This window comes from Bison bison, unplaced genomic scaffold, assembly GCF_000754665.1.
Source record: "Bison bison bison isolate TAMUID 2011002044 unplaced genomic scaffold, Bison_UMD1.0 scf7180017864506, whole genome shotgun sequence".
NCBI lineage: Eukaryota > Metazoa > Chordata > Mammalia > Artiodactyla > Bovidae > Bison > Bison bison.
The window spans coordinates 1,106,559-1,131,860 of NW_011495063.1; the positions used below are offsets into that span (position 1 = coordinate 1,106,559).

The 25,302-nt window shown below is 46.2% G+C and overlaps 1 protein-coding gene across 5 annotated transcripts in view; it reads right to left on the minus strand.

The window, feature by feature from the left end:
• Positions 1-4,278: 4,278 nt before the first annotated feature.
• Positions 4,279-25,302, minus strand: part of SIAE (sialic acid acetylesterase) — a 37,799-nt gene continuing 16,775 nt past the window's right edge. For all 5 annotated transcript variants that reach the window (XM_010829433.1, XM_010829430.1, XM_010829429.1 and 2 more), the window contains 7 exons: positions 18,864-19,002; positions 14,681-14,858; positions 12,937-13,046; positions 12,061-12,194; positions 8,019-8,176; positions 6,849-7,041; positions 4,279-4,943 (listed from right to left, as the gene is read on the minus strand). In XM_010829433.1, coding sequence (XP_010827735.1) covers positions 4,692-4,943; positions 6,849-7,041; positions 8,019-8,176; positions 12,061-12,194; positions 12,937-13,046; positions 14,681-14,858; positions 18,864-19,002 — 1,164 coding nt within the window. In that variant the 3' untranslated portion in view covers positions 4,279-4,691. The remainder of the gene's footprint in view (positions 4,944-6,848; positions 7,042-8,018; positions 8,177-12,060; positions 12,195-12,936; positions 13,047-14,680; positions 14,859-18,863; positions 19,003-25,302) is intronic.

The following is a 25,302-nucleotide window of genomic DNA, read 5'->3' on the forward strand; positions in this document are numbered from 1 at the left end:
GCGTCCTCCCGAAGGAGAGGAGACACTAAGGCCTCCCCGGTCAGATCTTAGAAGCCCAGGCATAATTAGGAGGCTTGACGAGCCTCCACGTTCCAGATGGGGATTCAGCCAGAAGGTGAGAGAAAGAACGACATGGGGAGACCAGTCTTTCGAGGAATTGATCCCATTCTTTATTTTCCCAGGGTCTGTTTTGATACACAGATGTAAAACAAAAGTCACACGGGGTCAGCAGTCCTGACTTTTATTAAAGTCAGGTGTTTCATACAAATGTATACAGAGGTCTTAGGGGTGTTACATCATCTTCTGGCCAGGGGGCCTGCTGACAATTTATGACCCTCTCCTTGTGACAGTGGTCAGTCAACCAGAACACTTATTTCTCCAGGGGTGATTATTCTTAAAACAGACACCACCTTCCAAAGGTACCAGATGAAGTTACATTCCTATAGGGTGAGGTTGTAGTGGGTTTTACTTAAGAAAAGAATTTATTTAGCCTAAGGTCTAACGTGATTAATATCAAAGGTTAATACTTATTTCTTCTATATATTCATTAATGTGTATAAGGAGCAAGAGATATGTAGCAGCAAATATTGGCTCAACAATGAAACCCTCCACAGGTATAATTGCTAACTAGCCCACTAATACTATACTAATAATTTTCTAACTTCTCAAAAGAATCTGTTTTTAGAAAGTTCAGAGCATCTTGTGCCTCTCACAGTTGGGAGGCTGTGAACAATCACATGTGGCCAGACAATCCTGTCAGACAGGCTAGAGAACCTTCAGAGGAGTTTGTAGGTTGAAACACTCCGGTCACGCCCAGGAATTATTATTAACTGGAACTCTAAGTTAACCCTTTTTCAGAGAGAGGTGGTGGGGGGCAGTCCCCCATAAAGTCAGAGGTGTAGGTGAGAGCACAAAGTAGTAAAGTAGGCAGACTCTGATTTTGGGGGTAGATGCTCGAGAATTTCCAGGGGGCCTCCTGAGGCTCGATCCCGCCTTTGCGTATGCCAGGCCTCCTTCCTCATGACCTTTGCCACGGGCAGAGTTCCTCACACAAGGCCCACTGTTCATCTTCTTCACATTTCACAAGAGGATCCAAAAAGTCATCTCTAGCCTTGTCTACATCCCCTTTGGGGCTCCACTGAATACATTGAAGCCACACAGTAACACAAATACACGATTGGTTCCATCCTCCGTAACAGACTCACCCCATCAGTTCATTAGTTGTGCAATAACTGCATTCTATATAACAGAATTTCCTGGACTCCACTTACAGCATTGAGGTAGAGGCTTACCCTATCACTGAAGCCCAGCCAGTTCACCTCCACCGTACCTTGTGTGATGATTCACTGTCAACCAGCCAGGAACCAGGGCTGGCTGGAATGGAATGAACCAAAGGAGGCCAGAGGTAGAAGGATGGGGAAGGAGTGGAGGAACTGGATTGTCACTGTGCTACAATCCATACCCACTAACGGAGAAAACGAACAGGGGGCCTGCATTTTATGGGACTGTATCTGGACAGTCGAGGGACGAATCAAATGCCGCCTTTAGAGCACATCACACTGGCCACCATAACGTATCAGATGCTAAAGTGACTAATATTGATTTTATGACTCTTAATTATGGTCTTACAAGTTTGTGTAACTTTTACAGTGCAAAAATACAATAAAATATGGATAATAGCAAATCGGGATAGAAAGAGCACTCAAAACTGCTGCATGTTTTTCATTTTTCTTATTTCTCTACATCAGATGCCAGAACCCATTTGTACTTAACACAGAAGTGGTATCTGCTGCTTTTATCACATAATCTGTATCTTTCCATTCTGTTACAGCCCAAGTTAATTACAAGTTCACAGTGAGCTTCATTTTAAGAAAGATATTAAAAAGTTCTTATAATTTAGTGCATGAAGTGAAGTGAAAGTCACTCAGTCGTGTCCAACTCTTTGCTACCCCACGGACTGTACGGTCCATGGAATTCTCTAGGCCAGAATACTGGAGTGGGTAGCCTTTCCCTTCTCCAGGGGATCTTCTGAACCCAGGGATCAAACTCAGGTCTCCTACATTGCAGGTGGATTCTTTACCAACTGAGCCACAGGGAAGCCCATAAGTTAGTGCATGGTTTACTTTAATAAACATTCATTTGTAGCTTCCCTAGAAGTATTTTCAAACTACAAATCTCAGCTTTGTTAGTTGTTTTCAACTGTGGCAGTCAAGACCCACATATTTTAAAATTAAGTTCGAAGACAGAACATACTGGAATGCGTTGGATGCTGAAAGGTTGAATTCAACTATACTGTGTGTATAGGTGTTTATCTCCCACTCACACAGTACACGTGGGGATATGCGGAATGACACAAAGTGTTTTTACTATGAATCATTGTTTTAAATAACTTGAAAAATACTGTCCTAGCTATACACTTAAAAATTGTTTTCATCTATTAGATTATTAAAGATTTCTTAAGTTTGACAGTATTCAATGTCGGTGAGAATAGGGGGGAAATATGGGACTTTACCTTGGTGGAAATGTCAACTGTTGAACCCTTTGGAAGGGTTATGCTGTGGGTATTAAAATGTTAAACATATTTATTCTTAAACCTGTTAGTCCACATTAAGGACCCTAAGAGATTAAGTGCAGAACGATGTTGACATGTAACGGTTATCATAGTATTAGTTTAAAACCCTGTCTGTCTAGTCATGGCAAATTGGTTAAGTATGGGGCACCTACCAACTGAAGCAAATGAAATCTCTCTTCACTTTACCTAGGGAAATTATTTTGTTAGAATAAATAAAAAACACCAATTACTAAATAATATACAGTGTAGTGGTGTGTAAAATGTGACCCAAACAAACCAAGTGATGTTCACCAAAACACTGTGTCCAGATGATGAATTTGGGAGTGATTTTACGTCTTACACTCTTCTTTAGCACCCAAGTCTTCTACAGTGATCACAAATTTCATTTTCAAACAGTATTATTTTCATTTGGGAAATAACCTGAATTCCTACAGAATGTTTTAAATTAGTCAACCATTAAAAATAATTTTCACATGACTTTGCATGAAGATATCCGCTACCTAAACCTAACTAGTTATACGGTGTGCCCTAGGTTACTAGGAGTGAAGGGAACACAGGCCTAGAGCTCTTGGCTGTCTCTTGCTCCTTCCAGGTTAGAACAGCTACTGAGCGCCTGTATGTTGGGGGTACACAGTAGATTGATTTTTTTCTCAGGAGCTGGTGCAGGGTTCGTGGTTTCTGTGAGGTCAAATGAATCAGAGGCCACGGTGCAGGTATGAGGAGTTAATTGTACGCTAGAAGTCCTCAAAGGAGCCAAAGTTCTTTGCATGCTGCATAGCTGTTTTGGTTTTTGCTAACTAAAATCTTGGTACTGGGACTTCCCTGGTAGTCCAGGGGTTAAGACTGCACTGCCAGGGGCACGGGTTCAATCCTTGATTGGGGAATTAAGATTCTGCTTGCTGTGTGGCACAGCCAAAAAATTAAAAAATAAATAAAATTTTAAATAAAATCCTGGCACTAACAAAGCATCCCTGCTGTTCAGTTACACTAGGACCCCTTGGGGCAGGTGTGGCGAGTGATGCGTGGGCTTCTGTGCTTGTTTTTCACATTAAGATAATGGAAACTACTCACAGATAAATCTTGCTCCTTTCTCAGCTTCAAAGGACAATTTGCAAGCCTGTTCCAAACCCAGTTTTGTCTAGAGATCAATGTGTACCCATGACTCAGGATGTTACTTTATTTCTAGCTTCTTAATAGATGACAATTATCAAGTGCCTTCAGCTGTTTTTAATCAGCCAGTAAACACCGTTAGGATTCTCAACAGTATACACCAAAGCCCTCTTTCACATTTGTCCCATCTGGATTATTTTTCTAAATGCTTATCATGTAGCTTTACTTTCAGACTCTCTTTGTTCTCCCATCTGGGTTATTTTCGTTAAACCTCTTACCTGTCAAGAGCCCAATAGCACTATCTACTCTCCCTGACCTCTGCAGTCACGTGGTTCCCACACGGGCTGCTCCACCTTGCCCTCTCTTGCCGCCTCACGGCCGTCCCTTCACACCTCCCAAAATCCCTGCATGTAGTTGTGGTTTCTTTGTTTTAAACATTCACATTATCATTTAGACAGAAGGAACAGAATTGTTTTTGGCTTAGCACAAAACAGGGCCATCTTCACTTCTCTGAAAGACTTGTGTACCAGAAGAAACATGTCAGTTCCACATGAGGAAAAACCGTTGGGACGCTTAGAATGGAAACTCTACAGAAATTTGATAACCACTTGTCAGATTTTATTAAAAAACAAACACGTAAATGCTAGTCAGCCTCCACGGCCTTGAAATCTCTTCCAATCCTGAGTTTCCACAGTCTAGAGGTAACAAAAGTGTTAAAGACTGTTCACTCCAAATAATGAAGGAAGTGAATCACACAGGCTCAACTTGTTCGTAGTTGGTAATTAGTCTACTATGGATACCTGGCCTGGCTGAGGACAGAAGGCAAGCGTTCCATTCGCCTACCAGCCCTGGCATCTCAGAATATGGAAACAGCCATGTGCTAGCCGGGTGCTCTCAATGAGGCAGTTTGATTAATTTCCATTAAAAATCAGTAGTCATTTAAACTCCTAAATGCCCAAATCTAAAGGATCCACACTTGTGTCTGAGACGTGATTACACTGCTGTAAAATCATTTAGCAGTCCTGCTGTGATAGCCAGGGCTCGGGTTTGTAATGGGAGCAATAAAGGGAGGAGCTGGCAGGGTACTGGTCAGGTGGTACAGGGGACACTGCTTATATTCACAAGGCCATGGGGTCCAGGCATACCGAAGAGCAGCTGGGGTGTCATGGCAAGACGTGATGTTCAGGGCCAGGGTCTGGGTGGAGAAGGTGTCCATGGGAGCTGGAAGCCACGTGCACTGGTGGTCACTGCAACACGAGACCTAAACAGGAGAGTCACGAACAGGAATGGTTAGGATAGTTGGGAGGATGTGCCAAGAGATGGGCCTGCTCTGCAGACAGACGGAAGGGCGAGAAGGGGCTGCTCTTGGCCAAGGGACATGTTTTCTACAATAACCAGGACAAATTGGGTCTGGTTATCACAGCCACAGATCGATAATAAAAGTTCACAAGATAAATAGCTGAGATCAAGAAATAAAACAGCAAATTACTGAGAGAGAGAAAACAGCATGGAGACATGAAGCACTTAGGAAAGGCTCCCCTGAACAATCTTCCTGTGGTCCTCCCACCAATCAGGCAGGAATCTGGGCTGCTCTCTGGCTCCCAGTGGAGCTGGGGGAAGAGGAAGGGGCACACGGAACTGTGGATGGTAAGCTATTCTCAAGTCAGAAATCGATTCTGGTGAAGGGAGTGTTAAAATAGCCAGTTTCCAAAGGTTCAAATCTGTCCTGGCCCCAACTCCGACTCCAGGGCCAGGCAGTGGGCGTATTGCCAGCAGCTGACTACAGAGGGGAAATCAGTGCCAAGATTCCAGGGCGCTGGGACTCACCTAAAACCCAGCATCCAGGGAAGCTAAGTGGAGTTAGGTGCTAAGTAAGCACCTGAGGCAGGGGGATTCCAGAGGAGGAACAGCCCCATGATCTCTTGTGTAATTACAGTTTATCTTCTACATTCTTTCATTGTCCCTCCAATGCCCTCTTTTCACTCACCACCCCCCAATGCCTAAGGGCCTCAGGACTCCCAAAGACACTCATTTAAATATTCCACCTGGGGATGCCTCCAGCCACCACCTTGGCCTTGTTGATGTTGTAGAGTTGCTCAGTTGTGTTCGACTCTTTGTGACCCAATGGACTGTAGCCCACCAGGCTCCTCTGTCCGTGGGATTTCCCAGACTAGAATACTGGAAGTGGGTTGCCATTTCCTTCTCTTGGGGATCAGAATCCCCGACCTAGGGATTCAACCCTGCATCAGCAGGTGGATTCTTTACCACCAAGCCACCAGGGAAGCCTCAACCTAGGAGACTCCTAAATAAGCTGTTTCATCAACAGCCCCAGTTCTGCAGTGAAATGATCCTCACCAGGTATTAGAAGCAAGTACAGAGTTCCATCACTGTGAAAGTGAAAGTCGCCCGCCATGTCTGACTCTTTGCGACCCCACAGACTACAGTCCATGGAATTCTCCAGGCCAGAATACTGGAGTGGGTAGCGTTTCCCCTCTCCAAGGGATCTTCCCAACCCAGGGATGGATCCCAGGTCTCCCACACTGCAGACAGATTCTTTACGAGCTGAGCTACCAGGGAAGCCCATTACAGTAATTCAAACTAAGCTGCAAATCACCACACTTAAATCTCTTAAAGGAGAGATTAAACTCAAAAGAAAATCAGAATTTAGGATAGTGTGACAAAAAAGATGTCCAAGGATGAGGGAAATATTCTGCAGCCAGGATCCTTTCCTTTCAAATAGGTACCCACAAATAATGCTACCTGTCCTGGGCAAAAATGGCTGCTCTGGGAGGGAAAATACAAATGGAATATCTTTTTAATATGGACTCTTAATTTGTTAATTAATTTTAATTTTTTATTTTTAATTACTTGTTTGATTTATTTTATAAATTGTAAACAAAATTATATATTTTTATAAAATAAAAATAGATTTATAACATTTATATATTTTTTTATTTAATATTGATTTAATTTTTAAATTAGCTTTTGTCTCATCAAAATTGCCTCTAAGCGAATGAATCAAGAACTGCTTACTTGTCACTCTGAGATAAACCTAGCCCCTGACCAACCAAGACCTGCCTCGTATATAATTAGAGATGAGCCTCGGTGTGGAGGAAATCCTGATCCCCACGCAGGATGAACCCCTATTGTTTTCTGCAGCTCTCACCTCAAATATCTTGTCGTCACGCCTCTGCACCTCGATTGGCTGGGAATATGTGAGGTTGAGCAGCCCGGTGTCGGCCAGGAGTTCTATCTTCTGAGGCAGTGGTCCTTGAAAGATCAACTTCTCCCCGTAAGCCAAGGCACGGGCCCCCAGGTGCAGCCTGTAGGCCACCGTCTGCTTATCTCGAGGGTGAATGCTACAGGACGAAGAACAGGGAGAGAACTTAGGGTTTGGGCTCAACAATAGTCATATTTTAAAAAAAAAAGAAATCTTATATAAAGAACCCTTTAAGAAAGTGAGACTGAATCTAATAGCCAGTGACCCGGGGCTAGTCAGCCTAAGAGAAATGGTGAATTGTAACCACAGACGGGTCTTCTATGCATCAACAACCCTGAAATAATTGACGGCTTGGAAGGAAGTAATAAGGGAAGAGGAGGAGGGAGGGAGGGCAGACTTTGGAACTAACCTAGAAGAAAGAGCTGTCGTAAGACTGTTGCAAGCACTCAACGTTCTCAAAGTGTTTCATCTGAATCAGGTTTTCACTACTCGGCCCCCTCCAGGTTTTATGTGTTCACTCAACAAACATTCATTCATTCAATAAACAAATATTCATTCAGGCTCCTGCTGTAATCGGGACACTCTGCACTGGGCCCCAGGTCACACTGCCATTCCCTCGTATCCTAGTAGGCGGTAGTCATCAGGGCTGTTCACCAACATCCTGCTGGTCCTCCTCTGAGTATGGGGTAGAATTCCACTTCCCGCTCTCACTAAAAATAGACATGGCCATGGGACTTGCCGTGGCCAGTGCAATGTGAGCAGAAGAGACTTGTGTTGCTTCAGGTGGAAGCCTCCAGCTGCGAATATGAGACTGTCAGGCAGCTGTGGAAGCACAGATCCCCCCGGAGCCTCTGTCACACTCTGGATCTGTGAATGACAACGACAGCAAAGCCCGTCCCTTCTTTGGACATGGGAGTGTCAACACAAAATAAGGTTCGGTGGCATCACGGCCCTGGGGTGGGGAGGGGTGTTAGTTACTGTAGCACATCCAGGGTGTGAATGATGGATAAATCATGCTTCTAGGGTCCATTCCTTAGGCCCGCTCACAAGTGAACATCAAGAGAAGGCCACAGAAAACACATATTACTGTTCAAGCAAAGCCCGAGAAGCACCCACCTGCCAAAAGGTGAGTTCCTATCACAGAGATCCACGGCAGCAGCCATGAAGGTGTTGGGCATCCTTTGGTTGGGGACGTAGCCAAAGTCGGCTGTCTGATGCCAACGGATCTGGGGAAGTCCATCATGCAGGGCTTCACCAGACAAATAGGAAGATAACTAGAAAGTAGACACTGTGCATCAGAACTTCACTGCGTCAGAAACCTACACTTCAAAACAGCTAGAAAAACATTAAGAAAAAAAATTTTTTAAAGAAACCGACACGGGAGTCTTTCACAAGCAGACCCTGCTTCTGCTTCACTCACTCGCCCACGGGCCGATCCAACACGTTCTTACTGAGTCTCTCACCCTCATGGTTGAACCACTCATCCCACGAGCTGTGGTGGAACTCCACCCTCCAGCCCCCTCCTCGCAGCAAGACCTGGAGTCTATTTCTCCTTGCAATGAACTTGGGCTAAGCCTGTGATTTGCTCTGACAAACAGCATGCAGCCGAGGTGATGGTGAGCAGCTACTGAGTCTCTGCCTCAGGAGTGCTTGCCTCCTGGTTTCGTCTCCTCAGAGCCCTGAGATGGCCACGGAACAAAAGTGCGGCTGCCCTGCTGAAGAAATGTGGAGACAGCGGCCTTGGGGACCGGAAGGTCATGAGGAGAGAGGCGTTCATGTCCCAGCCTTCCCAGCTGAGGGTCCAGTCACATGAATTCTGGATCCTTCAGTTCCAGCTGCAGGCACACGAGCAAGCCTGGCTAATGTCCCAGGGCAGAAATGAGCCGCTTCGGGGAACCACCTCTCCCTGCCTGGCCAACCCATGGAATGAGGAGCAAACACAGTGGCTGCTGTTGTCAGCCCCAAAGTTCTGAGGTCGTCTGTTACCACTGACCTATTGTACATCTGTGTACAACACAGGCCAAAGCTCTGCAGGGAAGTGGAGAGGACCCTCCCCTTGTTGCTAAGTCGTGTCTGACTCTTTGCAACCCCATGGACTGCAGCATACCAGGCTCTTCTGTCCTCCACTATCTCCCAGAGTTTGGTCAAATTCATGTCCATTGAGTCAGTGATGCTTTCTAACCATCTCATCCTCTATCGCCCCCTTCTCCTTTTGCCTTCAATCTTTTCCAGCATCAGGGTCTTTTCCAAAGAGCCGGCTCTTCACATCAGGTGGCCAAAGTATTGGAGCTTCAGCTTCAGCATCTACCCCTGAGCACGTAGCAGACTTCATCAAAGACCCCAGTCCTTCACACCTTCCAGCAGCCATGCCCTCCTGCCACCTGGTCGTGAGGTTTCTCCCACTGAAAGAAAGTACATTTTCCCCACCACTGGTTCTTATTAAACTCTCCTATGCAAATCAGCCTTAACACATGAAGTGATAAAAGGTGGTGGAGCTTTGCAACGAAATGTCATGAAAACTAGAAAATGGCAATAAAAAGACCCACTGAGTAACCCTGCTGCTTCCCACACAACACCCAAGAGAGAAGGCTGAAAATGGGGCCATGTGCGCCAACGGGCGCCATGATGCAGATCCCTGCAGGAACCCCCTGGAAGAGTCTAGGGGGAGTTCCAGCCTGAAGTGCTGAGGGGAAAATGCTACCAAGAGCCACTCAAGCCAAGGAAGTCGTTTCAAAATGGCAGTTGGCTGAGAATCCCTGCAGTCATTCCCCGCTACTTCATCAGCTGTACTACTACAGATTGACCACATGGGGGCAGCAGCAGACTCTACACCCACAGGAAATTCCTGTGTTTTTCCCCTGAGATATAAAGCAGGCCACTCGCAGGGATTAGGAGAAACACTGCTGCTAAAGAAGGCATGTCACAGCCACAGAATATAAAAGTGGCTACATTTGCAGGATTCTACAATAGCATCTGTGTTTTGTAGTCTGGTTCACTGTTTCTCCAAAATCCTTCTGAAAAAGCATATACTCCCTCGAGACTGGTAGTCATGTCCAGACGTGAGAGATGGACTATAAAGAAGGCTGGGTGCCGAAGAACTGATGCTTTTGAACTGTGGTGCTGGAAGAGATTCTTGAGAGCCCCTTAGACTGCAAGAAGATCAAACCAGGCAACCCTGTAGAAATCAACCCTGAATATTTACTGGAAGGACTGATGCTAAAGCTGAAGCTCCAATACTCTGGCCACATGATGCGAAGAACTGACTCATTAGAAAAGATCCTGATGCTGGGAAAGATTGAGAGCAGGAGGAGAAGAGAGCGACAGAGAATGAGATGCTGCTGCTGCTGCTAAGTTGCTTCAGTCGTGTCCAACTCTGTGCGACCCCATAGACGGCAGCCCACCAGGCTCCCCCATCCCTGGGATTCTCCAGGCAAGAACACTGGAGTGGGTTGCCATTGCCTTCTCCAAGGATGAGATGGTTGGATGGCATAACCAACTCAATGGACCTGAATTTGAGCAAACTCCGGGAGATAGTGGAGGACAGAGGGGCCTGGCATGCTGCAGTCCATGTGGTCACAAAGAGTCAGACACAACTTAGCAACTGAACAACAATAATAGGGTCTCCAGTCCTGAACTCCGGCTCCTCTCTCTCCCCATGCCTCAGATCACACATCAGTATTAAACTCGCAGACATGTGGATGTAGCCCTGCCCTCTCCACAGAGCTCTCGTCCCCATCTAACTGCGTGCTCCAGTTACTGCCACCATGGTTTCACATGCAGCCCTTTCAGCCAATTCATCTTCCTTTACAGACCAACTGCCCCTCCAGATTTTCCGACTTCTCTCATTTACAATAAACACAGGCATTTTCTCACTTGTGCCAAGCTTTACATGGACTAGCTCATTTAATACTTAAAATAACAAAGAGGTTCGATGTCTTATTTGAAATCACACAGCTAAGGAAGTGCCAGAGCTGAGATTCAAATCCCCAGACTACGCTCGGAACCATTAAACTGTTGTATTTGACAGTTCCCTTCAAAGTTAAACATTTATAGTCCCAGTTTTTCACAAGCAACCAACATACTGTTGTTGATGATGATAAAGCTGGCGCCCGAGGCTAAGGCACTTCTACTAAACCAGGGGTAGAGGACAAGGAGCAGGTCTCTCTGCTTCCTGCTGTATATTTCTAGTAGCCCACACAGTTTGTGGCATATAATAAACACTTAAACGTATTTTTGGCCTAAGTTGATTGAAGTCACATTCCAATCACCATGTACACAGGCTGAGAGGCAAAAAAAGTACCTCCAAGGACCAAATGTAGTTTCTACCAACAGTAATACAGAAGTGGTGACAGGCGTTGCTATTTTGAAAATAATGAGCAGAATATTCTCGTTCAAAGTCAAAACAAATGTTAAGAAAGGAGAAAGGAAATGATTGTAAAGTAATTGTAAGTGGAAAGCAGGTCTATAAAAATCTTTTATCCAAAAAAAGCCCTATGAACTAGGACAGAGGAGAGGAACGGGGTGGGGGAGGCAAGCGGGAGTTGGTGAGAGGCAAGTATCTGTGGGCTACCAGAGGCAGACGCCTACAGACAGGGGTGTCCAGCTCAAATACTAACGCCTGTTTCGTGTCTATGTTGTGAGGTGGATCTTGTTTATGTCACACCTTACTTGTTTAATTCCTATGTTCCAGAAAAGTCAGAACTACTGCCCCGCTGGGACATCTTGGTCCTGGAGGGGTCATGTGAACAGGCGAGGTGAAGCACTTAAGAACTTGGCTGTGTGCATGCTAACTTGCTTCAGTCGTGTCTGACTCTTTGCAACCCCATGGACTGTTGCCCACCAGGCTCCTCTGTCCATGGGATTTCCCAGGCAAGAATACTAGAGTGGGTTGCCATTTCCTTCTCCAGGGGATCTTCCTGACCCAGGGATTGAACCAACATCTCCCGCATTGCAGGCGGATTCTTTACCACTGAGCTACCTGGGAAGCCCAAATACTGGTTACTTATTAATTTTTTTAAGATTTAATTGTCCTGTCAGTGAGCTGAGATGAACAGCAGGCAGGCTATGAGGGCAAAAAAAACAGAACATGGATTCCAGGGAAGAGGTCTCAGCAGCATCTCCCCCACCAAAGCCCACAAACCTTCCTTTCGGCACCTACCTGGACAAATCCGAATGGGAAGAGGCGCTCTGTCTGCCCCTGGGAGCCATCGTGGAAGGTCTGGCGCCAGTCGTCAATGAGCAGAGGGAATGTACAATTGTACAGGTCCCTGTTAAAGTTTACATTGGACTCCCCTGAAAACAGTCCAAACTGTGAGAGGGAGTTGGGGTAGACGCAAGATGACCCCACATTGCTCCCTAGCCTCCATCCTGAGGTTTCGCTGGACTGGCCTCGGGTTTGCTGTGGCTGATGGGCCATCAGCAAACATGACTGCAAGAGCAAATCGGCTCTGGAGTTTGTTCTCTCCTGACACACTTGGAAGCCTGACACTGCCATGTAAACGATAAATAAGGCTGAACTAACTTCTGAAGATCTTCCGTGGTTGCTCAGTCAGTAAAGAATCCACCTGCAATTCAGGAGACCAGAGTTCAATCCCTGGGTCGGGAAGATGCCCTGGAGGAGGAAACGGCAACCCACTCCAGTATTCTTGCCTGGAGAATCCCATGGACAGAGGCTGGTGAGCAACAGTCCATGGAGTCACAAGGAGCCGGACACAACCGAGCAATAAACCATCACTATCACAGCTTGTTGAAGGACGAGAGGCCACATGAGAACCAGGAGCCCCAGTCAACAGACATGAGGTAGAGGCCATCCTAGGTCATCCAGCCACCAGACAACCTGCCAGGCTGCCAAAGATGCATACGAGAGCCCAGCAGAAATGAGCCAGAGCAGCCCCGACAGAAACACTACCGGGCTAACTCAAATAAGAGTGAGCCAAATAAAAGTACAATGGCTTGAAGTCACTGAGCCCCAGGGAGGCTTGTTATGTGGCAACAGCTAACTGACACAATGGAAAACCGGAAACTGAACACTCACCCTGGTACCATATCACCCCCTTCAGTGTCATGTTACGGAGTGGATGGATCATGGCGTTCCAGAGAACAGAGTGCGCGCTTGGACCGATTTTAAGGTCGGATGGCATGGACCTAAAGTGAGGAAGATACACGAGCGTCAGGAGAGAGCCAGGGACCGATCCCATGATAAGCCCTGAGCCAGGCACCTATCCAGCTTCACCTGGGGGCAAACCCCTGATGAAAGCAGCTCAGAGTCCAATTCAACCACTCTGTTTCCATGAAAACGTGTGTCAGTCGGCTCTCTGTGAGTTCAGTGGCACCGTCGCTGGTTTCATCTAGTGACTGAGACCAGGGGCGGGGGCGGGGGGAGGAGCAGGCAGGTGTTAATGAGTCTATCACACAGGCAAAAAGTTTACTTAACCAGCACTCACTGAATGGCACTGAGGCTAAGTTCTTTGCTTTTATAAGCAATGCCACGATTATCTTCCTGAGAGCTGAATCATTACACACAGTCTTCATTACTTCTTTAAGCTAAATTCCCAGAAATGAGATGACCAGGTCAGAAGGCACATTTTCTGATGAATTGGAACGTGGCCCTAAGTTGTCTCTGTGGAATACCTGTGTGGATTTCTCTTGGAGCAGCTGTGTGCGAGAACCCCATGGCCCTTTGGTATTGTCCCTGCCATGCCCCCTGAGGTGTGGGAAGCCTGGCTTTAGATTCTTCCACCTCTACTGAGAGTGAGTCTTTCTGTTCCAAAGCAGGATGACTTCACTCTCCAGCAGGCAGGCCTTTACCCAAGACACACCAAGAGCTCAAATCCATGCTCTTGCCAGAACTGATGAGACAAGTTCTGTGAAGGCAGCTCACACAGTATCCATCTCTATGGCAACATTAGTGTCAAGAAGTTATCGACTAGCCTCTTCTCTGCCTCTTCCCAACTCACTGTTATTCCTGATCCAGCTTTTCCTGAATGTGCTTTCACTATCAGTCTTCCAATACTGCTTTCTGATGACATGGATACCGTGTTCTTCCAAACTGTTAGATTGGGTTTATTCTCACAGCGGTTAAGAGCACAGACACTGACACCAGACTTCACCACTTACTAGTCATGTTCCCAAGCAAGTCACCAAACCTCTCTCCCAATCAGCCCCTTTCTCCTCATGTGTTAATAGTACCCATATTTCAAGAGAATGTTGCATTAAATGAGTCAATATTATATAAAGTGCTCGTGACAGTATGTGGCATTTAGAAAGCTTCTATTGAGTATTAACTTATCCCTACTGATAGTTAGGGAGTTTGGGATGGACATATACACACTGCTGTATTTAAAATGGATAACCAACAAAGTATAGCACACGGAACTCGGCTCAATGTTACGAAGCAGCCTGGACAGGAGGGGAGTTTAGGGGAGAACGGGTACACATATACTGAGTCCCTTTTCTATCTACCTGAAACCATCACAACATTATCTGTTAACTGGCTATATCCCAATACAAAAAGTTAAAAATATCTGATTAAAAAATAAATTAAAAAAAATATATTAGCTATCCCTATTATTAAGGAAATGGGTCATAATTACTTCTTGACATATTGTCAAATGATTGTGGTCATGATGACAGTGAAAATAACATCTGAATAAGTCACAGACATTTAACACATATTTGTACATTCAGCTCATACTTGACTTCCCCAAGGAGACTATGATCCTGCTCTCTCACGGAATTTCCTGGCAGGCTTTCTCCTGGACCAGAGGACGCTTTCTTACCCTGACCTCGGGACCCCACAGGCTTCAAGGGACCTTCTAGACGACCAGGCTTCAATAGGCGTCCCACTCCACGAGGAGGACAGCAGCCCCACAGGATACCGCAAGGTGTCATACAGGAAACGCCCAAAAAGCCAGCACACTGCTGACATGTACGTGAAGTTGCCGTGGCCTAAGTTCTCTGTTCAGAGAAACAGATAGAGACAGTCAGGGGAAAAGTAGGTGGACACGGCCTGGAGCTCCTGGGCGGGCCTAGGTGAGAAGCTCGGGTGTTGGGTCAGGCCTTGCATTCCTTTCTAAGACTTTCCAAGTGCAGGAGAAGATGGAGAGGCAGCTGGCTGGCTAGCAGAAAGCCGAATATACATGTATATTCAGCCAGGCAAGGAGGCTTCCCCACCATGTGCAGGGCCCTAAGAACCTAGGAATATTGATACCTCTCTGCAACAGGTGAGGGGCAGAAAGGCTGCCGACCCCCAACCCTCCCCCCCACCTACACTCTTACCCAACATCCATCCCATCCCCACTTAGCTCTGTGGAAGGGGATAAGCAAGCACAGAGAATGTCGAGAAGACAGGTATATTTTTTCTGGGTGGTTTTATATCCAAGCTTATAGCCACATTAATGAAGACAAAAATAAACAAGTGATGGGGACTTTGGCCGAAAGGGAAAGCAACAGAAACCAAAACCAGCATTTCAGAGTTTGGCACCACCGAGCTCATTCGTCCATGTAGCCCAGGAACCAACACAGACCAGGAAGGGTGATTCCACATCGGAAGAACGAACAGGGGAACAGGCACACGTGCAACCGGTGGGACCAACCCAACCCAGCAGCCGTGAAAGAACCACGAGGCGTAAGTCACTGCCTTGGCGCTCGAAAGAGCCAAACAACACATTTCCGGCTCTCGAAACTTGGAAAGTGCGATGGCAGGTGTTGAAAATCAGTTTCAATCAATTAAAATGGATTGAGCCCCTACCAGGCACCAGGGACTTCTAGATGATTGTGATACAGAAATGAAAAGGAAAAGGAAAGACAGGGAACCTTTCCTCAGAGGTCTTCTATCCTATAGAACGAGACACATTCAGCAAAGTCAAATATATTGCAAAATATGGTTTAGTGCTTTAAGAAGTACAAAGGTGTGTTAAGGGGTTCTAACAGCAAAATAAAGAATAGCAAACAAAAGACAGATGGTAACATGCCCAGGAAAGGCAGCTCCTTCCCTGTGCTCCGGTCCTGCTCTGTGCTTGGGGTTTCCCTCACCTCGCTAAACCATTAGGATTTCTGTGTTCTCGGCATCTGGGACCCAGTGCAGAGTCAGTGAATGTTTGCTGGCTGGTGTTGGGTGGCAGTGGTGGCTGGAATAAGGGTGGACTCACTGATGGGGAGGTAGAGGGAGAAGGTAATTAAGAGAAAAGGGAGGGAGGTGCAGAGACCTTCGGAGACAGGAATGCAGTAAGCAGAGCTAGCATTCTGGGCAAAAGAAACAATATGTACAGACACATGCAGAACTGGAAAGTTTCTCAAGTATTTGAGGAGAGTATCAATTACAGTGGAGAAGGCAATGGCACCCCACTCCAGTACTCTTGCCTGGAAAATCCCATGGATGGAGGAGCCTGGGGAGCTGCAGTCCATGGGGTCGCTAAGAGTCGGACACGACTGAGTGACTTCACTTTCACTTTTCACTTTCATGCCTTGGAGAAGGCAATGGCAAAGGAGAATAGTGTAAGAGACAACCGGAGGGGAGGCTGGAGTAAAGAAAATGGAAAGCCACTTGGAAAGGCGTGGGAATGAGAATGTGTGTTGGGCAGCAAAGGTGTCTCCAGTCTAAGGCCTGGACCCTGTGAGTGAACCGTATGTGGCTAAACGGACATCATAGATGTTTCAACAGTAAGGACCTGAAGAGGGGGCGACTGTCCTCAACTATCCAGAAAGGTCCAAGCTCAACACAAGAGTCTTTAAAATCAGAGACCCTGGGGACTTCCCTGGTAGTCCAGTGGTTGAGAATCTACCTTGCAATGCAGGAGACGTGGGTTAGATCCCTGGGTTGGGAACTGAGATCCCACGTGCCACAGAGCAGCTAAGCCCATGAGCCACAAGTAGAGAAGCCTGTGTGCTGCAATGAATACCCAGCACAGCCAAAAAAAAAAAAAAGAGAGAGACCTTTCCCAACTGCAGTCAGAGATATGAGGACAGTAGAAGAGGCAGGAGAGACTTGAAATATGAGAGGGTCTTGACCTACCAGGCTCTTCCCCAGACACCTGCGTGGCCTCACCTCTGTCAAGTTATTACGGAAATGCTGCCTTTCTCAGGCGGGACCTCCATGTCCACTCTGAATTGGAAACCACCAGCCCACCCCAGCCCCAGCAGTACTGCCCCCTGCCCTGGATAAGTATTTTATGTAACTTATTTCTCAGCACGAACCACCATCTAACCTATCCCTTGATGTTCAAACATTTGAGTCTCTGAGTTCAGAGACTAAAAGGGAACCGACAGCAAGGTATAATACCTTATCCAATCTAACTGATTCCTGAGTTTTGGAGGACATGCAGGAAGAGTTCATAGACCAAAGGATTCATTAAAAACTTTTTACCCAAATCTATTCAGTTCCTGAGTTCTTAAAGGGAAAGTTCAGACAGCGTGACACTCAATAGTACAATACTTCATATATAACTTACTAATTTTCTTATTTATCTTCTGTACTCTCCCACTAGACTGTAAGCTCCATCCAGGAGACCAGGCATGCCTGCCTGCTTTATTCTCTGCTATCACCCCGCAGGACTTAGAATAGCGCCAAGCACACAAAAGGCACCCAGATATTTGCTGAATGAATTAATACTTGAAAATGTAGGAGTAACTGAGGTTACCAAGGTAAAGTATGTACAGGTGAAAAAAGGGACTGTAAAGAGCACAAGGGACCTCCCTTCGGGAGGAAGGGATAGGAGAAAGCCAAGAAACAGGCAGGGCGCAGACAGAGAGGGAGCACGAGGGAGAGGAAGCACCTCGCAGGCTCAGAGGGAGGCGCAGCTGCCAGGAGCAGCCGTCAGCAGAGCCGATGCCACGGGCTGTCCAGAGCGCATCACAGAAGAACAGTAGAAACCTTGGGGGAACCGGTTGTTGACCTGGACACAGCAGCCAGATTATAAAGGGTTAAAGAGTGGGAACAACAGAGGACAAGATGGTTGGATGGCATCACGAACTCAATGGACATAAGTCTGAGCAAACTCTGGGAGATGGTGAAGGACAGGGAAGCCAGGCGTGCTGCAGTCCATGGGGTCACAAAGAGTCAGACGCAACCTAGTGAATGAACAACAACAACGAAGAGTACACACTCAGGAAGGCAGTGAAAAGAATGGAAAGATGTTCTAAGAAGGTTTAACAAAGCAAAGGAGAGAGGAGCGGTTCCAGGAGAAAGGGGTGTGTTCCTTACAGATAAGTGAAGCTCTGAGGGTGGGGACTGGGTCCTGATCACAGCTGCACCCTCGGGATCCAGAACAGAGACCAGCGCAGAGCAGCCTGGAGTAAAGGTTCCCTGCAGGCTGGACGGTGGGGTAAAAGGAGAGAGCCCGAGGGCTAAGAGGAGGCCCTGGAGAAGGTAAGAGCCCGAGTCAGAGACAGCCTTGAGGGAAACAGTCAGCTGTGTTCAGACACAGAAACGGAGGAAAAAAGGAGAGGAGAACATTGGGCACTGAGGAGATGCTGGCGGAGTTTGTGCTGAGTGGCTTCCAAGAGGCCGATGAAGCTGGAGGAAGCGCCATCCGCTCAGAGCAAGGGGGCAAATTCACTGTGGAGTCCTGGGAAGAAAGGCATGAAACAGGTACCATCAGAAAGTGTGTGGTGGTGATTCAGTTGCTCAGTCGTGTCTGACTCTTGGGACCCCATGGACTGTAGCCCATCAGTCTCCTCTGTCCATGGGATTTCCCAGCTAAGAATACTGGAGTGGGTTGTCATTTTCTACTCCAGGGAATCTTCCTGTCCCAGGGATGGAACCTGCATCTCCTACACTGCAAGCAGATCCTTTATCACTGAGCCACCAGGAACCAGGGCAGGGCAGGGGGGGGTCAATAAGAAATGAGTAAATGGATGGGCAAGCTCTGACAGACACAACAGAACCCAATTCAGGCTCACAGATGCCACACAGGGTGCCGAGCACTCACAGAGGAGCCGGCATGCACTCCAGCCATCACTTACTCGAGGTGGGCTTGGACCATCGCAGGTCAACCTTGGCGAGGTCCTCCAGCTCCTGCTGAGCCTGGGTGGAAGACACGGAGAGGATGCGGACAGACTGATAGGCAGCCGTGTTCGACAGCTCGCCTGTGGCGTTAAATACCTGGAAAAGAAGCAGGGACGTCATTTCCTACACCAACCAAGTAGACACTTGATGATGCTGCTGCCCCCTCATAGACGCTACCGCACCCACTCCCCGCCTGCAGTTCCTTCTGCGCCTTCAGGATACAGAAAACAAATGCATAATCGAAACCCACGATGGGCTGGTCCAGATTGCCTGGATCCATCTTGACCCTCAGACACCATGATAAGTCATATCCCCAAAGAAGGTGGGAACACCATGACATCTGCAATCTCAAGGACAAGTCTGTATTGGATGAGAGGAGCTGTGGATGGGTTTGGGCTAAAAAAGGTCAACACCTTGAAAGTAAAATACTTCTATTCAGGAAAAGTATCCAATAAAGCCATAGCATTATCTTCTTTAAAAAAAAAAATGGAGCCAAAAAGGCCATGGAGAGGTAGGTTTATGTAATCCATACCCCATAAGGACTTCCCTGGTGGCTCAGACAGTAAAGCATCTGCCTACAATGCAGGAGACCCGGGTTTAATCCCTGGGTCAGGAAGATCTCCTGGAGAAGGGAATGGCAACCCACTCCAGTATTCTTGCCGCACCACCCCCCCACCCCCCAGCCAAAAAGCAGCTCAAAGAAATATTTTTGGCTTCCCTGGTGGCTCAGACGATAAAGCGTCTGCCTGCAGTGCGGGAGACCCGGGTTCAATCCCTGGGTTGGGAAGATTCCCTGGAGAAGGAAGTGGCAACCCACTCCAGTACTCTTGCCTGGAAAATTCCATGGACTGAGGAGCCTGGTAGGCTACAGTCCATGGGGTCGTAAAGAGTCTGGACATGACTGAGCGACTTCACTTTCACTTTTCACTTTCTTTCATACCCCATAAGAGATGCGTTGGAGAAGGATATGGCAACCCACTCCAGTACTCTTGCCTGGAGAATCACATGGACGGAGGAGGCTGTTGGGCTACAGTCCATGGGGTCGCAGAGAGTCGGACACGACTGAGCAACTTCACTTTCAAGAGATGTGTATTAAAAAGAAACACAATTGAGAAACGATTGTTGAACTCCTGAAACATCCTGAAATCAGCCTCAAAATGCTTATCTTCTCATCTCAGTCCTGGAAAATCGCCCAAGAAAACCACAGGAGGCCCAGAAGTTTGGAAGGCGGGGTCCAGGGTGATTGCTGAGATCAGTCCCAAGAAACCAGACAAAGAGAAGGGTCTATCCAAGGGCACATAACTTTTTCCCAAACCACTGTATGAAACCTCGCCAGTTGCCAAGAACGTGACAGGACTGGCTTAGGGCTCCTCTGGACATGAATATGTGTGCTACCCCTAATACATCAAGCACCTTTCCTCTCAGGGCTCACACATAAGTGCTATTTCCTTCGATCCTGATGTTGAGTAGGCATGCTTTTCTTTATTAAAAAAAAAAAAAATGGGGTGGAGGAGGATGAACTGAGAGAGCAGCATTTACACTACCATGTGTAAAATAGATATCTGGTGGGCAGCTGCTGTCCAGCATAGGGAGCTTAGCTCAGTGCTCTGTGATGGCCTAGCTGGGTGGGATGGCAGGGGCAGGCTCAAAAGGGAGCGAATGTAAGTATACTTATAGGTGATTCTCCTTGTTGAACAACAGAAACCAACACAACCTTGTAAAGCAATTATCCTCCAATTAAACGTGTTTTAAAAACTAAAAAAGACTGTGTCATAAAAATATTGTTTTGCTTTTTAATGAGTGTTGGTTTTTTCTAGTCTCCTCTCCACCCCTCTGGACAGTCTGGTCGTCCCAAAACAAAAGCCTAACAGGAGCCTCAGGGAACCAGAGCTCCAGCTGAGACAAGACTGTGGAGGCTGCAGGAGGCTGGGCCGCTCTCCATTGGTCCCTGGCCACAGGGTGTGCAGCTGGCTCGCCTTCCCTCCCACCCACCGCAGAGAATACAGCTGGCCCTGCGGCCCACCGGGCAGGAGCAGCCGCAGTGCCCCCACAGAGCACGTCATTGAGATGCGCTGCCCCTGGAATTGCCTTTTGACTTGCCACTGAGCCTGCTGTGGCCAATAAGCCGGCCAGATGCAAAGGCAATGGCCCTTTGGTCCCAGTGGGAGCCGCAGCTTGTGGCTGGGTGATGTGGCTCCGGGCTGCCAGGGTTACTGGGCTTCCACACATGGTCTCAGGAAAATTCCACAGGAAGTCCAGGCTTGCCCGTTCTGGATCTTGCCTGGCAAGTTTCATGCAGAATAAACATTGAAGACGAAGAACAGGCTAATGCACTCAGTATATTTTGGCAGGGAAGTTATTTTTCAGCGGCAAGTACCTGTAAAAAGTCACCTCCCTTGAAATTCAGTTCAGCACTGAGTGCTAAGGATCGTATGCTGCTTCCATGGAAACGGAGGATGAAACTGCTTTCGCTCCCTCCACCCACACCAGCTTCTGCACCGACTGGGAACTCCAGGGCCAGCTCGGGAGGTGGCGCGGTGACCCGTTGCTAACACTCCAGAGTATGGCAAGGCCAAATGAACTGGGGGCGGGGGGGGTGGCATCGTCCTCTATTGTTACCAGCACACGCGGAACTGAATCCAAAGCACTGGCTGGAAAACTTCCATTTTCAAACTCACATGTGTGCAGTATTTCAATCCAAAACTCAAAAGCCACAGAAAGTGTTAGCAAAAAATGGGGGTGGGGAGAATTCTTGCTGGGCCTGATGACAACTACTTCTGAAATGGGAATCCTTTCCCAGAATCACCAAGCCTTTAAAAAAAAAAAGAGAAACTTTGTATTTTATATTGGGGTATAGCTGATTAAGGAACAATGTTGTGAGAGCTTCAGGTGAACAGAGGGCAAAGGGACTCAGCCATACATATATATGTATCCATTCTCCCCCAGACTCCTCTCCCATCCAGGCAGCCTCATAACACTGAGCAGAGAGTTCCCTGTGCTTACAGTAGGTCTCACCAAGCCATTTTTGATGGAAGCATTTCCTCGGGGATATTGGCAGCAAACTTAGGAATAAAGAGATTTCAGGAAGATTTTCATTTAAATGACACTTGGTTTCCCTGCTGATGAAAGGGGAAGCCTTCCTCCATCTGCTGAGATCAAATTTCATCTCATCAAACACCTCGGTGTAATTATTTTCCTACCAAGTATTGAAATGAGGATGTAAATGAAGACCAAGGTATTTGAAGTCATTAAGGCTGCAGCGATGGGGAGAGCCCTCCACCTCTCTGGGGACCCACGGTTCACCATCAAAGCAGCTGCTCACCAGTGTTCATTTTGTAACCTTTACACCACATTCTTGAATTAATGAAGAAACGTCAAGAATCTATTTCCTCAGAGAGTCGTAGTGTGGGGTCTGCACAGGCGAGCAAGGCACGTGTGTGGGGGCGGGGGGGGGGCGGTGTTCAGTCACTCAGTTGTGTCCGAAGGACAGTGACGGACTGTGTAATTATCGTGTATAATAATAGTTTACAAAATAATGTCAGCTTTTGAAGTGAGGGCGTTAGTCACTCAGTCATGTCTAACTCTTTGCGACCCCGTGGACTGGTAGACCACACCAGGTTCCCCTGTCCCTGGGATTTCCTAGGCAAGAATACTGGAGTGGGTTGTTATTCCCTTCTCCAGGAGATCTTTCCGACCCAGGGATTGAATCCGTGTCTCCTACATTGGCAGGCGGGCTCTTCACCACGGAGCCACCAGGGAAGCGCCACTTTACCTTCGACCACATTACAATATGGCAGATTGAAAGTTGAGAGAATAACTATAAATAAGCCAGTCATCATACCTCCCGGGAATCTTTTATTGTACTGTGGCGCCAGCCCTTCTCTTCTGGATTTTAATTGCCCGATTGGTAAAGCAGGAATGTGGAGACTGCTGAGATATGGAAAACTGGGTTTCCCATCGAACACTGGCCATCTTCTTCTGAGCCTAACTAGAAATAGCCAAGTCTTAAGATGTACCCTGACTTAGAAGGTGACAGATGAGCATTTAGACTTTCCTCCATTTATAAACATCTCACTCGGTGTTATAAATAACACTCGATTTTAAAATTCCACTTTACCCTAACAACAAGATGGGCACACAATCTGCCATTTCCTTCATTTGACTGTGAAGAGTGGTTGGTTATAGTGGAAATTTTGTCTCCCCAGAAATGTCATATGGAGGGAGAGAAGGGGAAAGAGAGAGGCACTGTATGCACACGTGTGTGTGTGTGCGTGTGTGTGTGTGTGTGCGTGTGTGTGTGTGTGTGTTGGGAGTCTTCAGGGGTAGGGAGGAAAATGAATAAAGGAGGAGTCATGTCAAGCATCTTTATGATCCAAAAACAAAGTTCTACAGAGTGTTAAGAGACTAGAAAATTTGGCTTTTGGTACTGCCAGCACCTAAAACGCTGTCTTGCAGACTAAGCGCGTGATTCTAAAACAAACAAAATTAACACTTGGCTTTTTCAGATGGAATCTTTTTCTATTTTTCTGTATCTCAGAGCTTCTATAGCCTTAGTTCGATATAGAAGATGTTTAAGAGTAAATTCCAGGCAGAAAAAAAATGTGTTCAGTCTTAACAATCAAACTGTGACTTAGCTTGACAGAAAATGGGATGAGATCCCCTGGCACAGAGTGCAGTTGAGAGCCTGACTGTGCAGATACAAACAGATCTGGTCCATGCCTCTCTGTGCAAACAGGGAACTGCAATTAAAGCATTAAGGAAAATACTGTTTTCCTTAATGAGTTAACAGCAATCCCACTTCTATATAAAACCATGCTTTCTATCAAGAGATGAAACTTCAATTTTGCTTCTATTCACTGATGTTAACATGGAGCCCAGTTAAGTCAAATTTAATAAACATTTAAATTTAAAAGGTTTCCATATATTTAAGTAGGGTAGAAAGCAAGACTAAGTAAAATATTGGTTAGGAAGACATAAATGCAAGAATTTAGATTTTTAAATTAGAAAACTAATAATGAAAGGAAATAGGTATGTCCGAAGTAGAATATTTTTAAAAGCATTATTTATTAACTGGTTTTTTTTAAAAAAGAGAGAAAAAAAGAAGCTAGAAGGGGCAGAAGCTACAGAAGCAAAACAAGAGACCTTAAGTATGTGCAAGGGCTCAATTTTATACATTTTTTTTAAAAGATTAATTGAGATCATGGTCTAGTTGTAGAGTTTTTTAAAACTCAAACTTAAATATCTCTCAAAAATGAAGAAGTAGATAATGAAAAAAAGGCAAGAAAATAAAAATCCACTTAAGGAACTGAGTTTTAGAGAAAGAGCTACTAGGGAAGATCATAATCTTTTCAAGATCTGAACCTATTAATGGGAACAAATAAAAGTACATGTCAAAGTATAAACATATTAGTTCTGATCCCTAATGCAAGTTAAATCATTTATTCCTAAGATTCTTATTTATACAATGTGCCTCTTTATTATAAATTGAGCCTTTGATAGATATTTAAGGTATCAGTTAAGTGAAATCAATTTCTTGTTTTTATAACTTTGTCTTAAAAACCAGTCATTTCATGCTCATTATAGAAAAGTCAGATAATAAAGACAAGCAAAGAAAATCAACCCTAATTTCAAATGTGTCAAAGGACTTAATTCACATGAATTTCTCTGGAGGTCTGAGAGTGAGTAAAAAAAATATTTTCTAATCTCTCAGCAGTGTTTTAAGCTGATAAACTTTAAACATAACTATGAACTTGCTACTGTCCAGCCCTGATTCTAATATAAATGAAACAGCAATGATTCCCTTACTTTTATTTTTAAATCAAATCGCTTGTACTAAACAAACAAAGGAAGGACAATTCTGAGGCCCAAAAGCAAAACCCCATCCCACTCTATCCAGAAATCCACTTCCTTTATTCTAGACTGCTTTGGTGTTCAATCAGAAAGCAGAGTTGTTTGCAGAAAGAAATCTCAGAGCCCCAAGGCTTTTGTTTACCACTCTTGTTTTGCTAGAGTACCAGTAAACAATTAAGAAGCTTGCTTCCTTGATGACTTTTTCAACATTCTTTTCTTTAAAAAAAAATGTTTTTAAATTTATGTTTGGCTGCACTGGGTCTCCACTGCTGTGCACGGGCTTTCTCTAGTTGCGGCGAGCAGGGGCTACTCTAGCTGTGGTGTGCGCGCTTATCACTATGGTGGCTTCTCTTGAGAATGGGCTTTAAGGCAAGTGGCTAAAGTTAGTTGCAGCTCTTGGGATCTAGAGTACAAGCTCAATTGTTGTGGCTCAGGGGCTTAGCTGCTACGCAGCATGTGGGATCTTCCCGGACCAGGGATCGAACTTGTGCTCCCTGCACTGGCAAGCAGATCCTTAATCACTGGGCCACCAGGGAAGCCCTTCTA